This window comes from Amaranthus tricolor, chromosome 3, assembly GCF_026212465.1.
Source record: "Amaranthus tricolor cultivar Red isolate AtriRed21 chromosome 3, ASM2621246v1, whole genome shotgun sequence".
NCBI classification, from domain to species: domain Eukaryota; kingdom Viridiplantae; phylum Streptophyta; class Magnoliopsida; order Caryophyllales; family Amaranthaceae; genus Amaranthus; species Amaranthus tricolor.
The window spans coordinates 9811161-9834637 of record NC_080049.1 but is presented as its reverse complement, the minus strand read 5'-3'; the positions used below and the strand labels follow the sequence as shown (position 1 = coordinate 9834637).

Sequence of the window (23477 nt, the reverse complement as noted above, 5' to 3'; positions counted from 1 at the left end):
AAAATAAAACTCCCTCTTGAGAATAAGCGTTCAAGACAATAACATCACAAACGATGAAGAACACGCTCATACTAATGCAAAGAAGAAGAAAGCTCTCTTGGTATTCACTCTAACCCCCGTATGAACCCTTCAACTTATTATTATTCTAATGAATTTATAAGCAAATAGAGATACAACATTCTAGACTTAACCCGTAGCTTTCATTGCAACCTTGAAGAAAAAGTCAAAATAGATATTAACTCTTGGCATTTTGAATTGCTGCTCGAACGAGCAAGTGCACTGCTCAAACGAGCAACTAACATTTCCACTTATCACCTGCTGTTGTCTATGATGCTTGAATGAGCCCAAGGGGTACTCAAATGAGCAGCTCTATTGCACCTTCTCTGTTTACTGTTTCTTCTTGCCTCATTTGACACAATCTTCCTCCATGCCTTGCCTCGTTCAAGGTGTGATCCAACATTTTAGTAGAAGGATGAACCCTGGTTCAGAAGCAACAACATCTGGGATTCAAGACCAAGCTAGGCAAATTCAGTCCAACACAGAGACAACTGAGTTTGCACACGTACCACTATCTGCAAACAAATTAAAAGCTCAGTCCAAGAACATCTCTATGACATTGCAACCATGGACCTACATTGGGATACATATTAAAAGGGCACGGATGGTTTTGACCCTAACTGAGCAAGACCACGTGTAATCACCTTAGTTTAGTACATGAGCAATGTTAGTTTAGTGCATGAGCAATGCAGCGTTGGCCTTAACAGAATTCTGTTATGAGCTGTGCCTTTGTGAAAGTAACTTTCTTTTTTGTTCTTCTTTGACTTTCTCGTTATGATGTGAACAGTTTAATTAACTTTCTTAGAGGCAAAGGTTAATTAACTCTCTCATCGATCAATACTCTACAGCAAATTTTATAAATGGTGAACAGTTTAAATGGAATGAAAGCATAAAAAATCGATAAAGTTCAATCTAATGGTTGAAGACTTTCTCGTTATGATATGAGCTTCTTTCTTATCACTAAAAAATTTAAGATAAAATTACTATGAATAATACAACCTTTCATTAATTTTCTTACAATAACACCAATTTTTGATTAACCATGAATAACACAACTCAGGGGATTTTTCCCAGAATAATACCAACTTCAGTTTATTAGCTAATTACCAATTATTTTTGTCATATAATCTCTTATAGTTTAATTTTTAACATGTTAAGGATATTCTAGAAAAATACCCCTCGAAGTTGGCATCATACATCATATTAAAAAGCTTAAAAATTCTAAGTGTCACAATTAGATAGGGTTTGCCAAATGAAATTTATTTATTTGCTAAAGAAAAATGGCATGACATTTGATGTTGATTAATATCTTTATCATTAAAGAATCTTTTATTAGCATTTATTTTTAGTTAAAACATGTAAATTAGAGACTTTAAAAACGGCATAATATACTTTTGTCAATTTTCAAAGTTACATAGTTAATTTATATACATATTACTGTCAAATTGATCAGTCTTTCTATTGCATAATATTTCTGGCTTTATTTTTTAATATTATATGTTTATATATGTTGATATTTAATTAAAATCGTGCATTGTACGGGTATTTACACTAGTTATTCATAGTTAATCAAAAGTCTGTATTATAATAGGAAAATATACAAAATATTGTATTATTCATGATAATTTATCCAAAATTTAATTAGCTATCAATTTTTGCTGCTAGAAAAAAAAAGGAAATGAAAAAAATAGCACTCATGGAATATTGAATTCAACAGGCTAATAATGGAAAACACTAATGAGTATCATGCAGGCCAAAATCCCAACACTCATAATCATTCATCAACACTAACCTTACGTGGCCCTTCTTCCATCGTTGAATAACACCATTATAATGATGATCATATCAAACTATTTAAATTACCAATTAAATTTAAACAATATTTTGGTACTCTATATTTAATGTATGAAAATATTTACAATCGATGAGAGTGTCTAAGAGCAAAATTAAATCCCCAATAAGTATATCAATTACAATTAATTCTCTTCAAAATTTTATCTTCAAATTTGAAGATTAATGGCATTGGGATTATTCCTATTTGTTCCATTTTTATTACTATTTTTTAGTTATTTAATAAAAAGGTCATTAAAAATTACTAATGATAGTGAAAATGGAGAATTAAGGATAAAATACCCACCAGGAAGTAGAGTAATATTACCTTATATTGGAGAATCCTTGCAGTTCATTGCAGCTATATATACTAAACAAGGCTTCTATAGCTTCGTTCAAGCTCGCCGTCTAAGGTATACTTTCTTCGTTTTATTATAATTGTTACCTTTATTTTTTTTTTATTATAGTTGTTACTTATATTTTTTTCTTTTCAATGTAAATAGTATACGTGAGATCATTTATATTTTGATTTAACATAAATTAAAATTTTAAAAAGACATTATTGATGAATTATATGTCTAAGTAGTTTAAATAAAATTTCATTTAATTATGTTTTACTTAGATATTAGCCTCAATATATATATATATATATATATATATATATATATATATATATATATATATATATATATATATATATATATATATATATATATAATAAACTCAAATGATAAAAAATGTTAAACACCTAAGATACCAAATATTTTAGAATACAGGCAATTTATTGTTTTTTGGGGGAGTTCAATTTTTAGATTATTGAGATCATTTGCTTGTATTTATAATCCTTCTTTGCATATTAATACACAGCTGTTATATCTCTTCTACTATTTGCTTTTTGATTTGGGGAAGGGGAAAGGGAAAGGGAAAGGGAAAGGGAAAAGGGAATTGATCCTTACATATTGGGGGTGAAAATCAAAATCTTAACACAAGGGTAAGAAAGACATCTTTGAGCATAAACCTATCCATCCTGAATCTCACGATGTTTTATGTTATTGTCGAGTAATTAGACTTATTTATTTAGGTCATAGGATCTATTTCAGGCTAGGTGTTTTGAATTGGTTTAAAATCGAATTATGTGTTTATATAATTGGTTATTATTTATTTTTAAATTAATTTTGATGTCCGATCAAAAAAGGACGTGATTACAAAATTGGGTATATGTCGAATCATCGAATTTGTGTTAAACACCTCAAATAAAAAGTTTAAACTAAAAGACAATAAAACTATAGAATTGGGAGACTAATTTAAAATTTCACTTGTTTGGAACTTCAAAAGTATCTCATGATGAAAATACAAGAAAAGTAGATGCTCAAAATTTTGAATCTTCCCTTATCACCAATAGTTAATTAAACCATTGTATTTTTCTTAATTTTCAGAAAAGAGACGCTTAATTTTCCATTCATGTGTCTTGAGCATCCATTTTTCAATATTCACTTTTAATTATCCTACAAAACAAAAAAATCAACATTTTCTCATTGACCAAGTGGCAAACAAAGGTGCTTATTATTCAAAATGAACCATGTTTATTTGTTGGTCTTATTCCCTTTGGTATCCATATTTGCTTTACATGTTCTCTTGAAAGGACTGACGTTGTAGTCCTAAGATATTCTGTTTTAGACTACTGTTTTTAGATTTCAAAGTTTTGACAGTGTCTTCAATATTGGACTTTTCAGGTTTTCATTTAAGGTTTTCTTTATTAATTTCATCTCTACTTTCAGCATAAAAACATGAAATCTTGTCTAGTGAGTTAATATTTGTGGTTAATACTACTCATTTTCGAACACATCATATAAGGTGTTTGCTAAGACTTCTTTAGAACATGTTATAAAATAGTCTAGGGTTACCTCTTTCGGAGAATCATTTTCCTCTTTCTTATTTTCCATCAAGCATAAACGAGCTTGTCCATCCTCATTTTCTTATTTACTGGATGCTTCTGAGTCAGTCCATTTTGCATCCATTGTTTGTTTCTTTTTGTCCCTTTTGTAGTAGTATGTGATTTTGTTAGGGCATTCTTTTACTAGATGATTTGTAGAATCACATTAAAAAAGCTAGTTTACTTTTTTATTTTTGGAAAAATTACCAAAAAGTACATAATAATTTTTTTTAGAAAGAGATTTGCCAAAAAATACCTAATGAAATTTTTTATGTTCCCAAGAGTACCAACTAACCACTTCCCTCAGTTGAACGTCATCTTTTTGCTTTAACTCACGAATGATTTGCACGTTAGCTTGTTGATTGGCTTATTTCCTACCAAATATTCGAGGTCCTCTAACTCCTTCACCCTTCTCTCCTTTTCTTACACTGTTCATAATTTAAAACCGAAACATAAAACTTAAATCGACTGCAACAAGAGAAATTTAATTGGGAATCAAATCAAAAGATGACGGTCAACTACTAGTAGTCGTTAGGTTGTACTCTTAAAAGAAAAAATTTTGTTATGTATTTATTGGCAAAATTTTTATTAGGTACTTTTTGGAAAATAAAACTTATTAGGTATTTTCTGGTAATTTTTACTTTATTTTAAGAAAAAGATTTACCTTTGTAATTGTTTTTTTATTTGAAGTTTATCAATTTCTTCTTCATTTTCATGATGCATTCCGATCCTCTAGAAATGAGTGCAAATGAATCTTCTTCTTCATCACGATTACCATTTTCTAGTTGAGGATTCTTCTACCTTTTGGTATTTGAGAGAAGGATACTTCATGGATGGAGTTACATCATCCTCGCCATCATTTTAAATGTTTTGCTCATGGGTAGTACGCTTTTCTCGAAGATCATCCAGAGACAATGTTTTAAGGTCTTGAGCTTCTTTAATGGTTGTGATCTTTGGACCCCACTAAGATCGTGGATTACAACATAATACTTCTCTCAACATCTGTACATTAGAAAAAGTTTTACCTAACGAATTCAAACTGTTAGTAATTAAAGTAAAACGAGCAAACATTCTATTTATATTTATATTTTGCTTCATTTTAAACATTTCATATTGTTGCATCAAGATATTGATCTTAATTTCCTTCACTTGACTAGTACGTTCATATGTCAGGACTAGTTTATTCCATATTTCTTTTGCATTGACACAAGAAGAAATCCTATTGAATTCCGTTCTTAAGCACACCACTGTTGATTCATGGCTCTATAGATTTTTGAAACTGTTTCCAAGTTGGTTTTATTGAATATGGATTTGGACTTTAGAACATAATTGCCACTTGAATATTTCTTCATTGGAGTTTAGGACAATTCTTGATAATTTTCCATATTTCCATATCTTGATCAATGACACATTTTCATCAATGTTTTTCAATGAGTGACTGAGCTATTTTTTACAGTCGTTTATACTTGCCAAAGTAATTTACAACTACTCCTAAATATAATACAACTAAGTAACATAATAGTAAGCAGATGTTCGATCCACAGGGAAAATAGGACCTTCAAATTATTTAGGTGTATCTTCTTAGATATGAATACTAATATAAGGGGGTTAAGTGTAATGATGAGGAAACTTGTTTCAATTCACTAAAAACAACTAATAAAGATTATGTGGTTGTAAACAGATAATAGTATTCCAACTTCACACATTAATTTTCAATAATCCGAAATCAACACAATCAACTATTCTATTGAAAGGAAAAGCGTCCTTAAACTTGATTTATAAATGTATAAATGAAAAGCATTAAGTATACATCATAACAAGTCAACACACTTATGGAATTATATACTAAAGCAAGATTACAATTAACAAAAAATGATAATCCTTCTTAAACAACTTATAAACTAAAGCAAGTTTTATAAATTATTTAAGTTGCTAACATACTCAAATTAAACAAAGCATCCAATTCAAAAGCACGTGAACAAGCAATTAGAAAACCTATTTGCAAACTAAGCATTCAAATTAAACCAATTCAATTCATATTCAAGATCAAAGAGATTATCAAAGATGATTGTATTAATGATGAAAAAGACTTACAATTAATGGCAATAGAAGATACTAACTTTCCTCAAGATGAGAACCTTAGCCAACAATGGTCATCTCTTTCAAAAGCATGAGGAAGATTAAGTTTTCAGATTTTCCCAATTACAACCCCAAATTAATTTCAGCAAAAGTTTTTGATTCTAAAACTATCTATGACTAAAACTACTACAATCCATCCCTTAAATACTAGTTTACATAAGTTTACGTAATTGAGAGGAGAAGAAAACATCATTACTTTGATTTGAGCCATCTTCTTCGTCTATTTTACTGTCTTTTGCATCCAATCATCATCAAAAGTAAAATGTGAAGGCGACAACTTTTAAAAAGTTGGAACGCTCAGGTTGTGGGCCGTGAGTTGACTGCTGTAACTTTTTTCCTTCAATTTTTTCTTAGTCTTCCTTGTTTTTAATAATAATAATAATAATAATAATAATAATAATAATAATAATAATAATAATAATAATAATAATAATAATAATAATGATAATATTAATAATAATAATAATAATAATAATAATAATAATAATAATAATAATAATAATAATAATAATAATAATAAAGCTAATAATTACAATAATAATAATATTAATAATATTAGTAGTAATAAGATATTAATAATAATAGTTAATTATGCTAATAATAATACTAATAATAATATTTACATACATAGTAATAATAGTAGAAGTTAGTAAGATTATATTCTCTATATCTGTTTTATTTCTCAATTTTATTGTATTAATCGATCCTGTACCCTTTGGTATCAGAGCTAGTAAGTTATTAATTGATTAATTGTGCATTCATTAAATTGCATCTGTATTGAGTGTTGGTAAGGTGCTTGGTCAGCCTAATTAAGTTGTTGGTAAGCCATTTGAGTGTTTGTGTTCCCCGTTAGGTGGTCCCACTGTTCTCATTCAACTCAGACATATTTAGTTTATGCATCATTTAATTTATTAATGGCAAATTGGTTAAGAAAAGCCATTAGTTTAGGACTATCCAACAATATAATTCGAACTAGTGAAATTCATGTAGAAAAGGACTTTTCAAAATTGGGAAATTCCAAAAGAAAATCCTACAAAAATTTATCATGTAGGCATCACTAATTTTAAGACTGCATTTTGTATCAAAACCCATGAAGAAACTAGAAGCATTCAAAAAGAATCTGAAACTATGCATTTACTTTCAGAGTCCAACATTAAAGCATATCTCAAACACAAATTTAGATTCATTCATTTTGGCCTTGTTCAAATAGAAATAAAACCATTAGTTCATAAAGGAGTTGATTGTCCAATTTTCTTAGCCCTCAAAGACGATCGACTTAACAATTATAAAGATTCTGTTTTGGCTATGGTTCAATTCAAACTAATATTTGTAATGGCCCAATATATTTCAATTGTTTTTCAAATTTTACAGTAGATATTCAAGATCCATTAATTTTATCTTCATTAATTTTAAATTTTTAAATTTTAAATAATAAATTTAAAGAGTTTGCTAGAAATTATGCAATTGTTTTTCGTATTAATTTTAGATTAATGAATTCCACCGTTAATCCAAAATTTATACATGAGGCTTCTTCAAAAGAAGAAACTATTTTTATAGAGGTAAAAACCTTGAGATGGGATCAAATTTCAATTCCTGAGATATTTCGATTCTCAAATCCAATGCCTCCTAGAAACATAAGATAAGAAATAGAATGTATTGAGGAAGATGAAAATAAAGTTCTCATAAGATTTGGGTCTATGAGAGAATTATCTAGTTCCCCTTTTACTTCTTCTACCAATTATTCACGAAAATCTTTTTCTTTTCCCCCAAAAACAACTTCTGGTACTTCTTAACCAATAAAAGTTAGATATAAATCTCCTATTCCTGAATATGAAGCAAATGTTTTCTCAAACTTCTCAAATCTCTTCATCCAGACCTGCATCTCCCACAATGTCTGATATGCAAAATTTTGACTCTATCAATGTAATTTCTAATGATTTTGAGATAGATAAAAACTATCTCAGAGGTGAATTTAATTCCTCTCACAATGCTAAAAATCGAGATTGGTTTAGATCTTTTCCTCGTTCCTTTAAAGACTCAATAAGAGATGTATGGTATAAAGATATGAATACTCTTCAAATTAATATCCCATTTTTTACATGGTTTTCATTGTTTTGTGAAAAACAAGGTATTATAAATCCATATTCTCAAAATCACATATTTGTACAAACCAAACTTCAAAAAAATTGGGTTTTAAAGGATGGACAAACAATTAGTTTAGTTCATCCACCACTAACAAAATATTACTTTTCCCTATTATAACCGTGAAATAAAGGCTAGTCCTTCTAAAGAAGGAAGAGTAGATCAAGCAGATAAAACTCCAAATGTCGAAGATATCATTAAACTTTATCATTAAAAAAATTTTACAAATCAAACCCTTCATACCATTGCTACATAAGTAGATCAACTTTCAAATAAGGTTGATACTTTACAAAAAGAAACCTCTAAATCCATCGCCTCTATTATGATTGTATCATTGGGATCTGAAAAGGTTTCTGTACTGCATTTCAAACCACCAGGATTAACTATACCTATGACTCAGATGTTTGCAAAAAAAAATTTTACCTTTTCTGGCTCTAATTCTGAAGTATTGGATAGAATACAAAAATCTTTACAAAAATTAGCTGACAATCCAAGTCATATTAAGGTTTTGAGTAAATATCAAAATTCAGAAACATCTTCTGATGAAGAAAATTCTGAGTCTGCAATTATTTCAAAAGTTGCAAAGCAATTTCAAGAATCTGATAATGATCCCCATCAGATTAATAAAATACGGTCTTCTTGGAAGAATGTCCCTACAAAAAACTATTATCCTAGGCCTACTCCTGTTGATCTTCAATATGAAGAAATGTCTACGTGTACCTCCAAATTTTTTTCTGCAGATATGATCCATGAATGGAACATAGATGGCAAATCTGATTGTGAAATTCTTAATACTCTTCAAAATATGGGAATGGCTATTGTAGCTTACAAAGCAAAACCTTCAGATGAACAAATAATTTTTTGTTTTATTATATTAGGTTTTACTGGTCAATTAAAAAATTGGTGTGATAATCTTCTCACTTTGCAAGATAGATTAGAAATTTTGAATCATGTTACTGACATCATGGATGATCAAGGCAATGTCTCTCAAAAATCTGACTGCTGTGATTTTTTAATCATAGTTATTGCCTTTCATTTTTTCGGTAACCCTACTCAAATTCTTTCTTCTGGAGAAACAATTTTACAAAATTTACGTTGTCCAACCTTAAGTGACTATAGATGGTATAAGGATACCTTCTTTAGTTATGTTTTATAAAGACAAGATTCCAATCAAAGTTTTTGGAAAGAAAAATTTATATCAGGACTACCCAATTATTTGCTCAAAAGAATTTTTAGAAAAATAACTAAACATGATATAAATAAAGAACAAACTCTTAATAATACTAGTTATGGAGAATTATTTGCTTTTATTAAAAAGAAAGGTCTTTCTTTATGTGAAGAGCTCAAACTCCAAGCCAAATATATCTCTGAAAAAAAACAATCTAGAAAAGAAATTCGATGTTTCTGTGAAGCATTTGGAATGTAAGCTATTAGAGCTCCCTCTACAAGAAAGAAAATTAAAAAACGATTATTAAAAATTTCAAAAGATAAAAAAAAATTCTTATCCTTCTTATTATCGAAAGAAACAAGGTAAAAAAAATCTCGGAAATTTCCAAAAATCAAACAAAGCTTTCAAAATCTTTTGTTACTCATGTGGAAAACCTGGACATAAAGCAAATGCTTGTACCACAAAGAAAAAGATTCAAGAAATATTTATTAATGACTCTGAGTTAGGAGATAAAATATCCAAGATTTTATTGCAAACTCCACTCCTGTACCTACTTCTTCTTCTTCTTCAGAAAAAGAAGATAATGAAATCTTACAAATTAATGATCAAACTTCTGATTCTGAATCTTCGATTTCTTCCACTCCTATCAAATGTATTAATATTTTAACAGATAAAGAAAAAAATGTAGAATTTCTTTTTGATCTTGATGACAAAATCCAAGATAAAGAGATCAAAAGAGAAACCCTACTGAAACTCAAAATTATGGTTTTGGGTGAAACCTCTACTTCTAAAAACAAAGAAAGTATTCCAATTTCACAAATTGAACCTTTCAACATTTCAAAATTATTAGAAAAATACTTTTCCAAAGAAATGGCTTCAAAATTGATTCCAATTAAGAACCAAACTCTTTCTGTCAAACATCTTCAACTTGAAATAAATAAAATCAAAGAAGACATTATTTCTATCAAAAATTGTTTGAAGAATTTAGAAATCTAAGATTTCGAATTTGAAATAAAATTATCTATTTTAGAAAACCCTATCTACAAAGAAAATCCTTCTTTGGGAAAAGAGAAAGTTAATGGAGATAATGATAAATTTATCACCGTTATTAATAAAATTAATTTTCAAAAATGGTACGCACCAGTTACTTTTCAAATCGGAGATTTTCAAAAAACCTATATAGCTTTAACCGATAGTGGAGCAGATCAAAACTGCTTAAGGGAAGGATTAGTCCCAACCAAATTTTATGAAAGAAAAAAAATTCAATTATATAGTGCAAATAATTCACCCATGAATATTAAATATAAGATTTCAAAAGGAAAAATTATAAATGAAAATTATACTTTTACTAATACTTTCATTATTATTAATGATATTAAAGAACAAATAATATTAGGCACTCCCTTTTTAACTCAAATTTATCCCTTTAGGTTGATGATAAAGGTGTTCATACAAGAATTTTGGGAAAACAACTATTATTTCCTTTTTTAAGTCCCATGTTACAAAAGGATATTAATTTATTACAAAGTTCTTCAATAATACAAAGTATAAATTTAATAAAGCAAAAGGAATTTAAAATTTCCTCTTTAAAAGAAGAAATTTCTTTTCAAAGGATTGATGAACAATTGCAACAATCAAAATTGCAACAAAAAATTTTTGGTTTAGAGAATATTAAAAATTAAAAGTTTGTGTTGATATTCCTAATGCCTTTTGGGATAGAAAAAAGCATATTTGTCCCGTTGCCATATGAAAAAGATTTCTCTGAAAAAAATATTCCTACAAAAGCTAGACCCATCCAAATGAATTCTGAGCATCTTGAATTTTGCAAAAAAGAAATTCAAACGCTTTTAGATAAAAAAATTAGTAACTCCATCCAAAATCTCCTTGGAGCTGTGCAGCATTTTATGTTATAAATGCAGCAGAAAAGGAAAGAGAAGTTCCTAGATTAGTTATTAATTACAAACCTTTAAACAAGGTTCTTCAATGGACAAGATATTCAATCCTAAATAAAAGAGATTTAATAAATCGCTTATATAAAGCCAAAATATTTTCAAAATTTGACATGAAATCTGGATTCTTGCAAATACAAATTGCTAAAGAAGATAGGTATAAAACTGCATTCACAGTAGTATTTGGACATTATGAGTGGAATGTAATGACATTTTTATTATTAATGAATATGGATATGGATATGGATATGGAAAGTGTTGTTTGAGACAGTAATTCCAACATAGAATCCATGGAATTTTAAATTCTGCATGAAACATGACTGAAGTTTCATAGGCTTGATTATTTGAATTGGCAACAAAAGTTGTGAAACCCTCATTGCACTCTTTTGGATAAATTTGAGGAGTTGGTCCAAATAAATACCACCAATGACAAAACCACATGGGATATTTCGTTGGACAATATTTGTCAAATATAAAAAACCATAAATGATCAAACGGTTTGAATATAAATGCTCTATACCAGGCCATTTTGTAATCATAGTATGATTAATTTTGTGGGGAAAATCTTTTTGAAAAAATGCGTTCTGCATAAGGGTTTCCCCATTCTGCAGAAGAATTAATTTTCTTAAAAATACATTTTGAATAATTTATTTTTTCTGACGAATCTTTGATATGCTGGATTTCAACAGAGTTTGAATCTACTAAAATAAATTCATAAAAACTTTGAGTTTTAAAATGATTTTCTGGTATCCATTCGCAACCTTTTGGAAAAGTTTTCTGATTGATCGAATGAATAATTTGTGGACTTTGAGGAATTGTAAAGTTAGTGAGATATACATTTTCTAATTCGGTTTTTGTAATATATGCAGATTTGGTATAGCCTTTTGTTGGTTCTTTTGTAATTAGTTCTTTTTCTTTTTGAGTTCGGAATAATATTTTGTGAAGTAAGCTCTTGAACAATTTTTGAATATGGAAGTGGAGGAAAATCATTTAGCTGAGTAAATCTGTTTGAAATGGATAGAGTGGTTTGAGGAATTTTTGAGGATGAAAGTATTAGTAAAACTATCATTTTCATTTATAATTTTTCCTTTTGAAATTTTATGTTTAATATCCATGGGTGAACTATTTGCACTCTATAATCGAATTTTTGTTCTTTCATAAAATTTGGTTGGGACTAATCCTTCCCTTAAGCAGTTTTGATCTGCTCCACTATCAATTAAAGCTATATAGGTTTTTTGAAATCTCTGATTTGAAAAGTAACTGGTGCGTACCATTTTTGATAATTAATTTTATTAATAACGGTGAATTATCATTATCTCCATTAACTTTCTTGTTTCTCAAAGAAATATTTTCTTTATAGATGGGGTTTTCTAAAATAGATAATTTTATTTCAAGTTCGAAATCTTTGATTTCTGAATTCTTCAAACTATTTTTGATAGAAATATTAATGTCTTCTTTGATTTTATTTATTTCAAGTTGAAGATCTTTGACAAAAAGACTTTGATTCTTGATAGGAATCAATTTTGAAGTCATTTCTTTGGAAGAATATTTTTCTAATACTTTTGAAATGTGGAAAGGTTTAATTTGTGGAATTGGAATACTTTCTTTGTTTTTAGAAGTATAGGTTTCGCCCAAAACCATAGTTTTGAATTTCAGTAGGGTTTCTTTTTTGATCTCTTTATCTTTGATTTTGTCAACAAGATCAAAAAGAAATTCTACATTAGTCTTTTTATTTGTTAAAACATTAATACATTTTATAGAAGAGGAGGAAATCGAAGATTCAGAATCAGAAGTTTGATCATTAATTTGTAAGATTTCATCGTCATCTTTTTCTGAAGAAGAAGAAGTAGGTGCAAGAGTTTGTAATAAAATCTTGGATATTTTATCTCCTAACTCAGAGTCATTAATAAATATTTCTTGAATCTTTTTCTTTGTGGTACAAGCATTTGCTTTATGTCCAGGTTTTCCACATGAGTAACAAAAGACTTTGAAAGCTTTGTTTGATTTTTTGAAATTTCCGAGATTTTTTTTGCTATTAGAGCTCCCTCAACAAAAAAGAAAATTAAAAAACGATTTTCAAAATTTTCAAAAGATTAAAAAAAAATTCTTATCCTTCTTATTATCGAAAGAAACAATTTAAAAAAAATCTCAGAAATTTCCAAAAATCAAACTAAGCTTTCAAAATCTTTTGTTACTCGTGTGGAAAACCTGGACATAAAGCAAATGCTTGTACCACAAAGAAAAAGATTCAAGAAATATTTATTAATGACTCTGAGTTAGGAGATAAAATATCCAAGATTTTATTACAAACTCTTGCACCTACTTCTTCTTCTTCAGAAAAAGATGACGATGAAATCTTACATATTAATGATCAAACTTCTGATTCTGAATCTTCGATTTCTTCCTCTTCTATCAAATGTATTAATGTTTTAACGGATAAAAAGAATAATGTAGAATTTCTTTTTGATCTTGTTGACAAAATCCAAGATAAAGAGATCAAAAAAGAAACCCTACTGAAACTCAAAACTATGGTTTTGGGCGAAACCTCTACTTCTAAAAACAAAGAAAGTATTCCAATTCCACAAATTAAACCTTTCCACATTTCAAAATTATTAGAAAAGTATTCTTCCAAAGAAATGACTTCAAAATTGATTCCTATTAAGAATCAAAGTCTTTTTGTCAAAGATCTTCAACTTGAAATAAATAAAATCAAAGAAGACATTAATATTTCTATCAAAAATAGTTTGAAGAATTTAGAAATCAAAGATTTCGAACTTGAAATAAAATTATCTATTTTAGAAAACCCCATCTACAAAGAAAATCTTTCTTTGAGAAACGAGAAAGTTAATGGAGAAAATGATAATTTTATCACCGTTATTAATAAAATTAATTATCAAAAATGGTACGCACCAGTTACTTTTCAAATCAGCGATTTCAAAAAACCTATATAGCTTTAATTGATAGTGGAGCAGATCAAAACTGCTTAAGGGAAGGATTAGTCCCAACCAAATTTTATGAAAGAACAAAAATTCGATTATAGAGTGCAAATAGTTCAACCATGGATATTAAACATAAAATTTCAAAAGGAAAAATTATAAATTAAAATGATAGTTTTACTAATACTTTCATCCTTAAAAATTCCTCAAACTATTTTTCCATTTCAAACAGATTTACTCAGCTAAATGATTTTCCTCTACTTCCATATTCAAAAATTGTTCAAGAGCCTACTTCACAAAATATTATTCCGAACTCAAAAGAAAAAGAATTAATTACAAAAGCACCAACAAAAGGCTTTACCAAATCTGCATACATTACAAAAACCGAATTAGAAAATGTATATCTCATTAACTTTACAATTCCTCAAAGTCCACAAATTATTCATTCGATCAATCAGAAAACTTTTCCAAAAGGTTGCGAATGGATACCACAAAATCACTTTAAAACTCAAAGGTTTTATGAATTTATTTTAGTACATTCAAACTCTATTGAAATCCAGCATATCAAGGATTCGTCAGAAAAAATAATTTATTCAAAATGTATTTTTAAGAAAATTAATTCTTCTGCAGAATGGGAAAACACTTATGCAGAACGCATTTTTTCAAAAAGATTTTCCCCACAAAATTAATCATACTATGATTACAAAATGGTCTGGTATAGAGCATTTCTATTTAAACCGTTTGATCATTCATGGTTTTTTATATTTGACAAATATTGTCCAACGAAATATCCCATGTGGTTTTATCATTGGTGGTATTTATTTGGACCAACTCCTCAAATTTATCCAAAAGAGTGCAATGAGGGTTTCACAACTTTTGTTGCCAATTCAAATAATCAAGCCTATGAAACTCCAGTCATGTTTCATGCAGAATTTAAAATTCCATGGATTCTATGTTGGAATTACTGTCTCAAACAACACTTTTCATATCCATATCCATATCCATATTCATTAATAATAAAAATGTCATTACATTCCACTCATAATGTCCAAATACTACTGTGAATGAAGTTTTATACCTATCTTCTTTAGCAATTTGTATTTGCCAGAATCCATATTTCATGTCAAATTTTGAAAATATTTTGCCTTTATATAAGCGATTTATTAAATCTCTTTTATTTGGGATTGAATATCTTATCCATTGAAGAACCTTGTTTAAAGGTTTTTAATTAATAACTAATCTAGGAACTTCTCTTTCCTTTTCTGCTGCATTTATAACATAAAATGCTGCACAACTCCAAGGAGATTTTGGATGGAGTTACTAATTTTTTTATCTAAAAGCGTTTGAATTTCTTTTTTGCAAAATTCAAGATGCTCAGAGTTCATTTGGATGGGTCTAGCTTTTGTAGAAATATTTTTTTCATAGAAATCTTTTTCATATGGCAACGGGACAAATATGCTTTTTTCTATCCCAAAAGGCATTTGGAATATCAGCACAAAATTTTAATTTATAATATTCTCTAAACCAAAAATTTTTTGTTGCAATTTTGATTGTTGCAATTGTTCATCAATCCTTTGAAAAGAAATTTCTTCTTTTAAAGAGGAAATTTTAAATTCCTTTTGCTTTATTAAATTTATACTTTGTATTATTGAATAACTTTGTAATAAATTAATATCCTTTTGTAACATGGGACTTAAAAAAGGAAATGATAGTTGTTTTCCCAAAATTCTTGTATGAACACCTTTGTCATCAACCTAAAAGGGATAAATTTGAGTTAAAAAGGGAGTGCCTAATATTATTTGTTCTTTAATATCATTAATAATAATGAAAGTATTAGTAAAAGTATAATTTTTATTTATAATTTTTCCTTTTGAAATCTTATATTTAATATTCATGGGTGAGTTATTTGCACTATATAATCGAATTTTTTTTCTTTCATAAAATTTGGTTGGGACTAATCTTTCCCTTAAGCAGTTTTGATCTGCTCCACTATCGGTTAAAGCTATATAGGTTTTTTGAAAATCTCCGATTTGAAAAGTAACTGGTGCGTACCATTTTTGAAAATTAATTTTATTAATAACGGTGATAAAATTTATCATTATCTCCATTAACTTTCTCTTTTCCCAAAGAAGGATTTTCATTGTAGATAGGGTTTTCTAAAATAGATAATTTTGTTTCAAATTCAAAATCTTAGATTTCTAAATTCTTCAAACTATTTTTGATAGAAATAATGTCTTCTTTGATTTTATTTATTTCAAGTTGAAGATGTTTGACAGAAAGAGTTTGGTTCTTAATGGGAATCAATTTTGAAGCCATTTCTTTGGAAAAGTATTTTTCTAATAATTTTGAAATGTTGAAAAGTTCAATTTGTGGAATTGGAATACTTTCTTTGTTTTTAGAAGTAGAGGTTTCACCCAAAACCATAATTTTGAGTTTCAGTAGGGTTTCTCTTTTGATCTCTTTATCTTGGATTTTGTCATCGAGATCAAAAAGAAATTCTACTTTTTTTTCTTTATCTGTTAAAATATTAATACATTTGATAGGAGTGGAAGAAATCGAAGATTCAGAATCAGAAGTTTGATCATTAATTTGTAAGATTTCATCGTCTTCTTTTTCTGAAGAAGAAGAAGAAGTAGGTACAAGAGTGGAGTTTGCAATAAAATCTTGGATATTTTATCTCCTAACTCAGAGTCATTAATAAATATTTCTTGAACCTTTTTCTTTGTGGTACAAGCATTTGCTTTATGTCCAGGTTTTCCACATGAGTAACAAAAGATTTTGAAAGCTTTGTTTGATTTTTGGAAATTTCCGAGATTTTTTTTACCTTGTTTCTTTCGATAATAAGAAGGATAAGAATTTTTTTTTATCTTTTGAAAATTTAGAAAATCGTTTTTTAATTTTCTTTTTTGTAAAGGGAGCTCTAATAGCTTCCATTCCAAATGCTTCACAGAAACATTGAATTTCTTTTCTAGATTGTTTTTTTTCAGAGATATATTTGGCTTGGAGTTTGAGCTCTTCACATAAAGAAAAACCTTCCTTTTTAATAAAAGCAAATAATTCTCCATAACTAGTATTATTAAGAGTTTGTTCTTTAATAAAAGCATTTGGAATGGAAGCTATTAGAGCTCCCTTTACAAAAAAGAAAATTAAAAAACGATTTTCTAAATTTTCAAAAGATAAAAAAAAATTCTTATCCTTCTTATTATCGAAAGAAACAAGGTAAAAAAAATCTCGGAAATTTCCAAAAATCAAACAAAGCTTTCAAAATCTTTTGTTACTCATGTGGAAAACCTGGACATAAAGCAAATGCTTGTACCACAAAGAAAAAGGTTCAAGAAATATTTATTAATGACTCTGAGTTAGGAGATAAAATATCCAAGATTTTATTGCAAACTCCACTCTTGTACCTACTTCTTCTTCTTCTTCAGAAAAAGAAGACGATGAAATCTTACAAATTAATGATCAAACTTCTGATTCTGAATCTTCGATTTCTTCCACTCCTATCAAATGTATTAATATTTTAACAGATAAAGAAAAAAAAGTAGAATTTCTTTTTGATCTCGATGACAAAATCCAAGATAAAGAGATCAAAAGAGAAACCCTACTGAAACTCAAAATTATGGTTTTGGGTGAAACCTCTACTTCTAAAAACAAAGAAAGTATTCCAATTCCACAAATTGAACTTTTCAACATTTCAAAATTATTAGAAAAATACTTTTCCAAAGAAATGGCTTCAAAATTGATTCCCATTAAGAACCAAACTCTTTCTGTCAAACATCTTCAACTTGAAATAAATAAAATCAAAGAAGACATTATTTCTATCAAAAATAGTTTGAAGAATTTAGAAATCTAAGATTTTGAATTTGAAACAAAATTATCTATTTTAGAAAACCCTATCTACAATGAAAATCCTTCTTTGGGAAAAGAGAAAGTTAATGGAGATAATGATAAATTTTATCACCGTTATTAATAAAATTAATTTTCAAAAATGGTACGCACCAGTTACTTTTCAAATCGGAGATTTTCAAAAAACCTATATAGCTTTAACCGATAGTGGAGCAGATCAAAACTGCTTAAGGGAAAGATTAGTCCCAACCAAATTTTATGAAAGAAAAAAAATTCGATTATATAGTGCAAATAACTCACCCATGAATATTAAATATAAGATTTCAAAAGGAAAAATTATAAATAAAAATTATACTTTTACTAATACTTTCATTATTATTAATGATATTAAAGAACAAATAATATTAGGCACTCCCTTTTTAACTCAAATTTATCCCTTTTAGGTTGATGACAAAGGTGTTCATACAAGAATTTTGGGAAAACAACTATCATTTCCTTTTTTAAGTCCCATGTTACAAAAGGATATTAATTTATTACAAAGTTCTTCAATAATACAAAGTATAAATTTAATAAAGCAAAAGGAATTTAAAATTTCCTCTTTAAAAGAAGAAATTTCTTTTCAAAGGATTGATGAACAATTGCAACAATCAAAATTGCAACAAAAAATTTTTGGTTTAGAGAATATTATAAATTAAAATTTTGTGCTGATATTCCAAATGCCTTTTGGGATAGAAAAAAGCATATTTGTCCCGTTGCCATATGAAAAAGATTTCTATGAAAAAAATATTTCTACAAAAGCTAGACCCATCCAAATGAACTCTGAGCATCTTGAATTTTGCAAAAAAGAAATTCAAACGCTTTTAGATAAAAAAATTAGTAACTCCATCCAAAATCTCCTTGGAGTTGTGCAGCATTTTATGTTATAAATGCAGCAGAAAAGGAAAGAGAAGTTCCTAGATTAGTTATTAATTAAAAACCTTTAAACAAGGTTCTTCAATGGATAAGATATTCAATCCCAAATAAAAGAGATTTAATAAATCGCTTATATAAAGGCAAAATATTTTCAAAATTTGACATGAAATATGGATTCTGGCAAATACAAATTGCTAAAGAAGATAGGTATAAAACTTCATTCACAGTAGTATTTGGACATTATGAGTGGAATGTAATGACATTTTTATTATTAATGAATATGGATATGGATATGGATATGAAAAGTGTTGTTTGAGACAGTAATTCCAACATAGAATCCATGGAATTTTAAATTCTGCATGAAACATGACTGGAGTTTCATAGGCTTGATTATTTGAATTGGCAACAAAAGTTGTGAAACCCTCATTGCACTCTTTTGGATAAATTTGAGGAGTTGGTCCAAATAAATACCACCAATGATAAAACCACATGGGATATTTCGTTGGACAATATTTGTCAAATATAAAAAACCATGAATGATCAAACGGTTTAAATAGAAATGCTCTATACCAGACCATTTTGTAATCATAGTATGATTAATTTTGTGGGGAAAATCTTTTTGAAAAAATGCGTTCTGCATAAGTGTTTTCCCATTCTGCAGAAGAATTAATTTTCTTAAAAATACATTTTGAATAAATTATTTTTTCTGACGAATCCTTGATATGCTGGATTTCAATAGAGTTTGAATGTACTAAAATAAATTCATAAAACCTTTGAGTTTTAAAGTGATTTTGTGGTATCCATTCGCAACCTTTTGGAAAAGTTTTCTGATTGATCGAATGAATAATTTGTGGACTTTGAGGAATTGTAAAGTTAATGAGATATACATTTTCTGATTCGGTTTTTGTAATGTATGCAGATTTGGTAAAGCCTTTTGTTGGTGCTTTTGTAATTAATTCTTTTTCTTTTGAGTTCGGAATAATATTTTGTGAAGTAGGCTCTTGAACAATTTTTGAATATGGAAGTAGAGGAAAATCATTTAGCTGAGTAAATCTGTTTGAAATGGAAAAATAGTTTGAGGAATTTTTAAGGATGAAAGTATTAGTAAAACTATCATTTTAATTTATAATTTTTCCTTTTGAAATTTTATGTTTAATATCCATGGTTGAACTATTTGCACTCTATAATCGAATTTTTGTTCTTTCATAAAATTTGGTTGGGACTTATCCTTCCCTTAAGCAGTTTTGATCTGCTCCACTATCAATTAAAGCTATATAGGTTTTTTGAAATCGCTGATTTGAAAATTAACTGGTGCGTACCATTTTTGATAATTAATTTTATTAATAACGGTGATAAAATTATCATTTTCTCCATTAACTTTCTCGTTTCTCAAAGAAAGATTTTCTTTGTAGATGGGGTTTTCTAAAATAGATAATTTTATTTCAAGTTCGAAATCTTTGATTTCTAAATTCTTCAAACTATTTTTGATAGAAATATTAATGTCTTCTTTGATTTTATTTATTTCAAGTTGAAGATCTTTGACAAAAAGACTTTGATTCTTAATAGGAATCAATTTTGAAGTCATTTCTTTGGAAGAATACTTTTCTAATAATTTTGAAATGTGGAAAGGTTTAATTTGTGGAATTGGAATACTTTCTTTGTTTTTAGAAGTAGAGGTTTCGCCCAAAACCATAGTTTTGAGTTTCAGTAGGGTTTCTTTTTTGATCTCTTTATCTTGGATTTTGTCAACAAGATCAAAAAGAAATTCTACATTATTCTTTTTATCCGTTAAAACATTAATACATTTGATAGAAGAGGAAGAAATCGAAGATTCAGAATCAGAAGTTTGATCATTAATATGTAAGATTTCATCGTCATCTTTTTCTGAAGAAGAAGAAGTAGGTGCAAGAGTTTGTAATAAAATCTTGGATATTTTATCTCCTAACTCAGAGTCATTAATAAATATTTCTTGAATCTTTTTCTTTGTGGTACAAGCATTTGCTTTATATCCAGGTTTTCCACACGAGTAACAAAAGATTTTGAAAGCTTAGTTTGATTTTTGGAAATTTCTGAGATTTTTTTTAAATTGTTTCTTTCGATAATAAGAAGGATAAGAATTTTTTTTTAATCTTTTGAAAATTTTGAAAATCGTTTTTTAATTTTCTTTTTTGTTGAGAGAGCTCTAATAGCAAAAAAAATCTCGGAAATTTCAAAAAATCAAACAAAGCTTTCAAAGTCTTTTGTTACTCATGTGGAAAACCTGGACATAAAGCAAATGCTTGTACCACAAAGAAAAAGATTCAAGAAATATTTATTAATGACTCTGAGTTAGGAGATAAAATATCCAAGATTTTATTACAAACTCTTGCACCTACTTCTTCTTCTTCAGAAAAAGATGACGATGAAATCTTACAAATTAATGATCAAACTTCTGATTCTGAATCTTCGATTTCCTCCTCTTCTATAAAATGTATTAATGTTTTAACAAATAAAAAGACTAATGTAGAATTTCTTTTTGATCTTGTTGACAAAATCAAAGATAAAGAGATCAAAAAAGAAACCCTACTGAAATTCAAAACTATGGTTTTGGGCGAAACCTATACTTCTAAAAACAAAGAAAGTATTCCAATTCCACAAATTAAACCTTTCCACATTTCAAAAGTATTAGAAAAATATTCTTCCAAAGAAATGACTTCAAAATTGATTCCTATTAAGAATCAAAGTCTTTTTGTCAAAGATCTTCAACTTGAAATAAATAAAATCAAAGAAGAGATTAATATTTCTATCAAAAATAGTTTGAAGAATTCAGAAGTCAAAGATTTCGAACTTGAAATAAAATTATCTATTTTAGAAAACCCCATCTATAAAGAAAATATTTCTTTGAGAAACAAGAAAGTTAATGGAGATAATGATAATTCACCGTTATTAATAAAATTAATTATCAAAAATGGTACGCACCAGTTACTTTTCAAATCAGAGATTTCAAAAAACCTATATAGCTTTAATTGATAGTGGAGCAGATCAAAACTGCTTAAGGGAAGGATAAGTCCCAACCAAATTTTATGAAAGAACAAAAATTCGATTATAGAGTGCAAATAGTTCAACCATGGATATTAAACATAAAATTTCAAAAGGAAAAATTATAAATTAAAATGATAGTTTTACTAATACTTTCATCCTTAAAAATTCCTCAAACTATTTTTCCATTTCAAACAGATTTACTCAGCTAAATGATTTTCCTCTACTTCCATATTCAAAAATTGTTCAAGAGCCTACTTCACAAAATATTATTCCGAACTCAAAAGAAAAAGAATTAATTACAAAAGCACCAACAAAAGGCTTTACCAAATCTGCATACATTACAAAAACCGAATTAGAAAATGTATATCTCATTAACTTTACAATTCCTCAAAGTCCACAAATTATTCATTCGATCAATCAGAAAACTTTTCCAAAAGGTTGCGAATGGATACCACAAAATCACTTTAAAACTCAAAGGTTTTATGAATTTATTTTAGTACATTCAAACTCTATTGAAATCCAGCATATCAAGGATTCGTCAGAAAAAATAATTTATTCAAAATGTATTTTTAAGAAAATTAATTCTTCTGCAGAATGGGAAAACACTTATGCAGAACGCATTTTTTCAAAAAGATTTTCCCCACAAAATTAATCATACTATGATTACAAAATGGTCTGGTATAGAGCATTTCTATTTAAACCGTTTGATCATTCATGGTTTTTTATATTTGACAAATATTGTCCAACGAAATATCCCATGTGGTTTTGTCATTGGTGGTATTTATTTGGACCAACTCCTCAAATTTATCCAAAAGAGTGCAATGAGGGTTTCACAACTTTTGTTGCCAATTCAAATAATCAAGCCTATGAAACTTCAGTCATGTTTCATGCAGAATTTAAAATTCCATGGATTCTATGTTGGAATTACTGTCTCAAACAACACTTTCCATATCCATATCCATATCCATATTCATTAATAATAAAAATGTCATTACATTCCACTCATAATGTCCAAATACTACTGTGAATGCAGTTTTATACCTATCTTCTTTAGCAATTTGTATTTGCAAGAATCCAGATTTCATGTCAAATTTTGAAAATATTTTGGCTTTATATAAGCGATTTATTAAATCTCTTTTATTTAGGATTGAATATCTTGTCCATTGAAGAACCTTGTTTAAAGGTTTGTAATTAATAACTAATCTAGGAACTTCTCTTTCCTTTTCTGCTGCATTTATAACATAAAATGCTGCACAGCTCCAAGGAGATTTTGGATGGAGTTACTAATTTTTTTATCTAAAAGCGTTTGAATTTCTTTTTTGCAAAATTCAAGATGCTCAGAATTCATTTGGATGGGTCTAGCTTTTGTAGGAATATTTTTTTCAGAGAAATCTTTTTCATATGGCAACGGGACAAATATGCTTTTTTCTATCCCAAAAGGGATTAGGAATATCAACACAAACTTTTAATTTTTAATATTCTCTAAACCAAAAATTTTTTGTTGCAATTTTGATTGTTGCAATTGTTCATCAATCCTTTGAAAA

The 23477-nt window shown here is 28.0% G+C and overlaps 1 protein-coding gene across 1 annotated transcript in view; it reads left to right on the top strand.

Annotated features, from left to right (window-relative positions):
- Positions 1-1936: 1936 nt before the first annotated feature.
- The window catches only part of LOC130809497 (abscisic acid 8'-hydroxylase 1), a 45638-nt gene continuing 24097 nt past the window's right edge, over positions 1937-23477 (top strand). Inside the window, exon 1 of the mRNA XM_057675294.1 lies at positions 1937-2300. Coding sequence (XP_057531277.1) covers positions 2074-2300 — 227 coding nt within the window. The 5' untranslated portion in view covers positions 1937-2073. The remainder of the gene's footprint in view (positions 2301-23477) is intronic.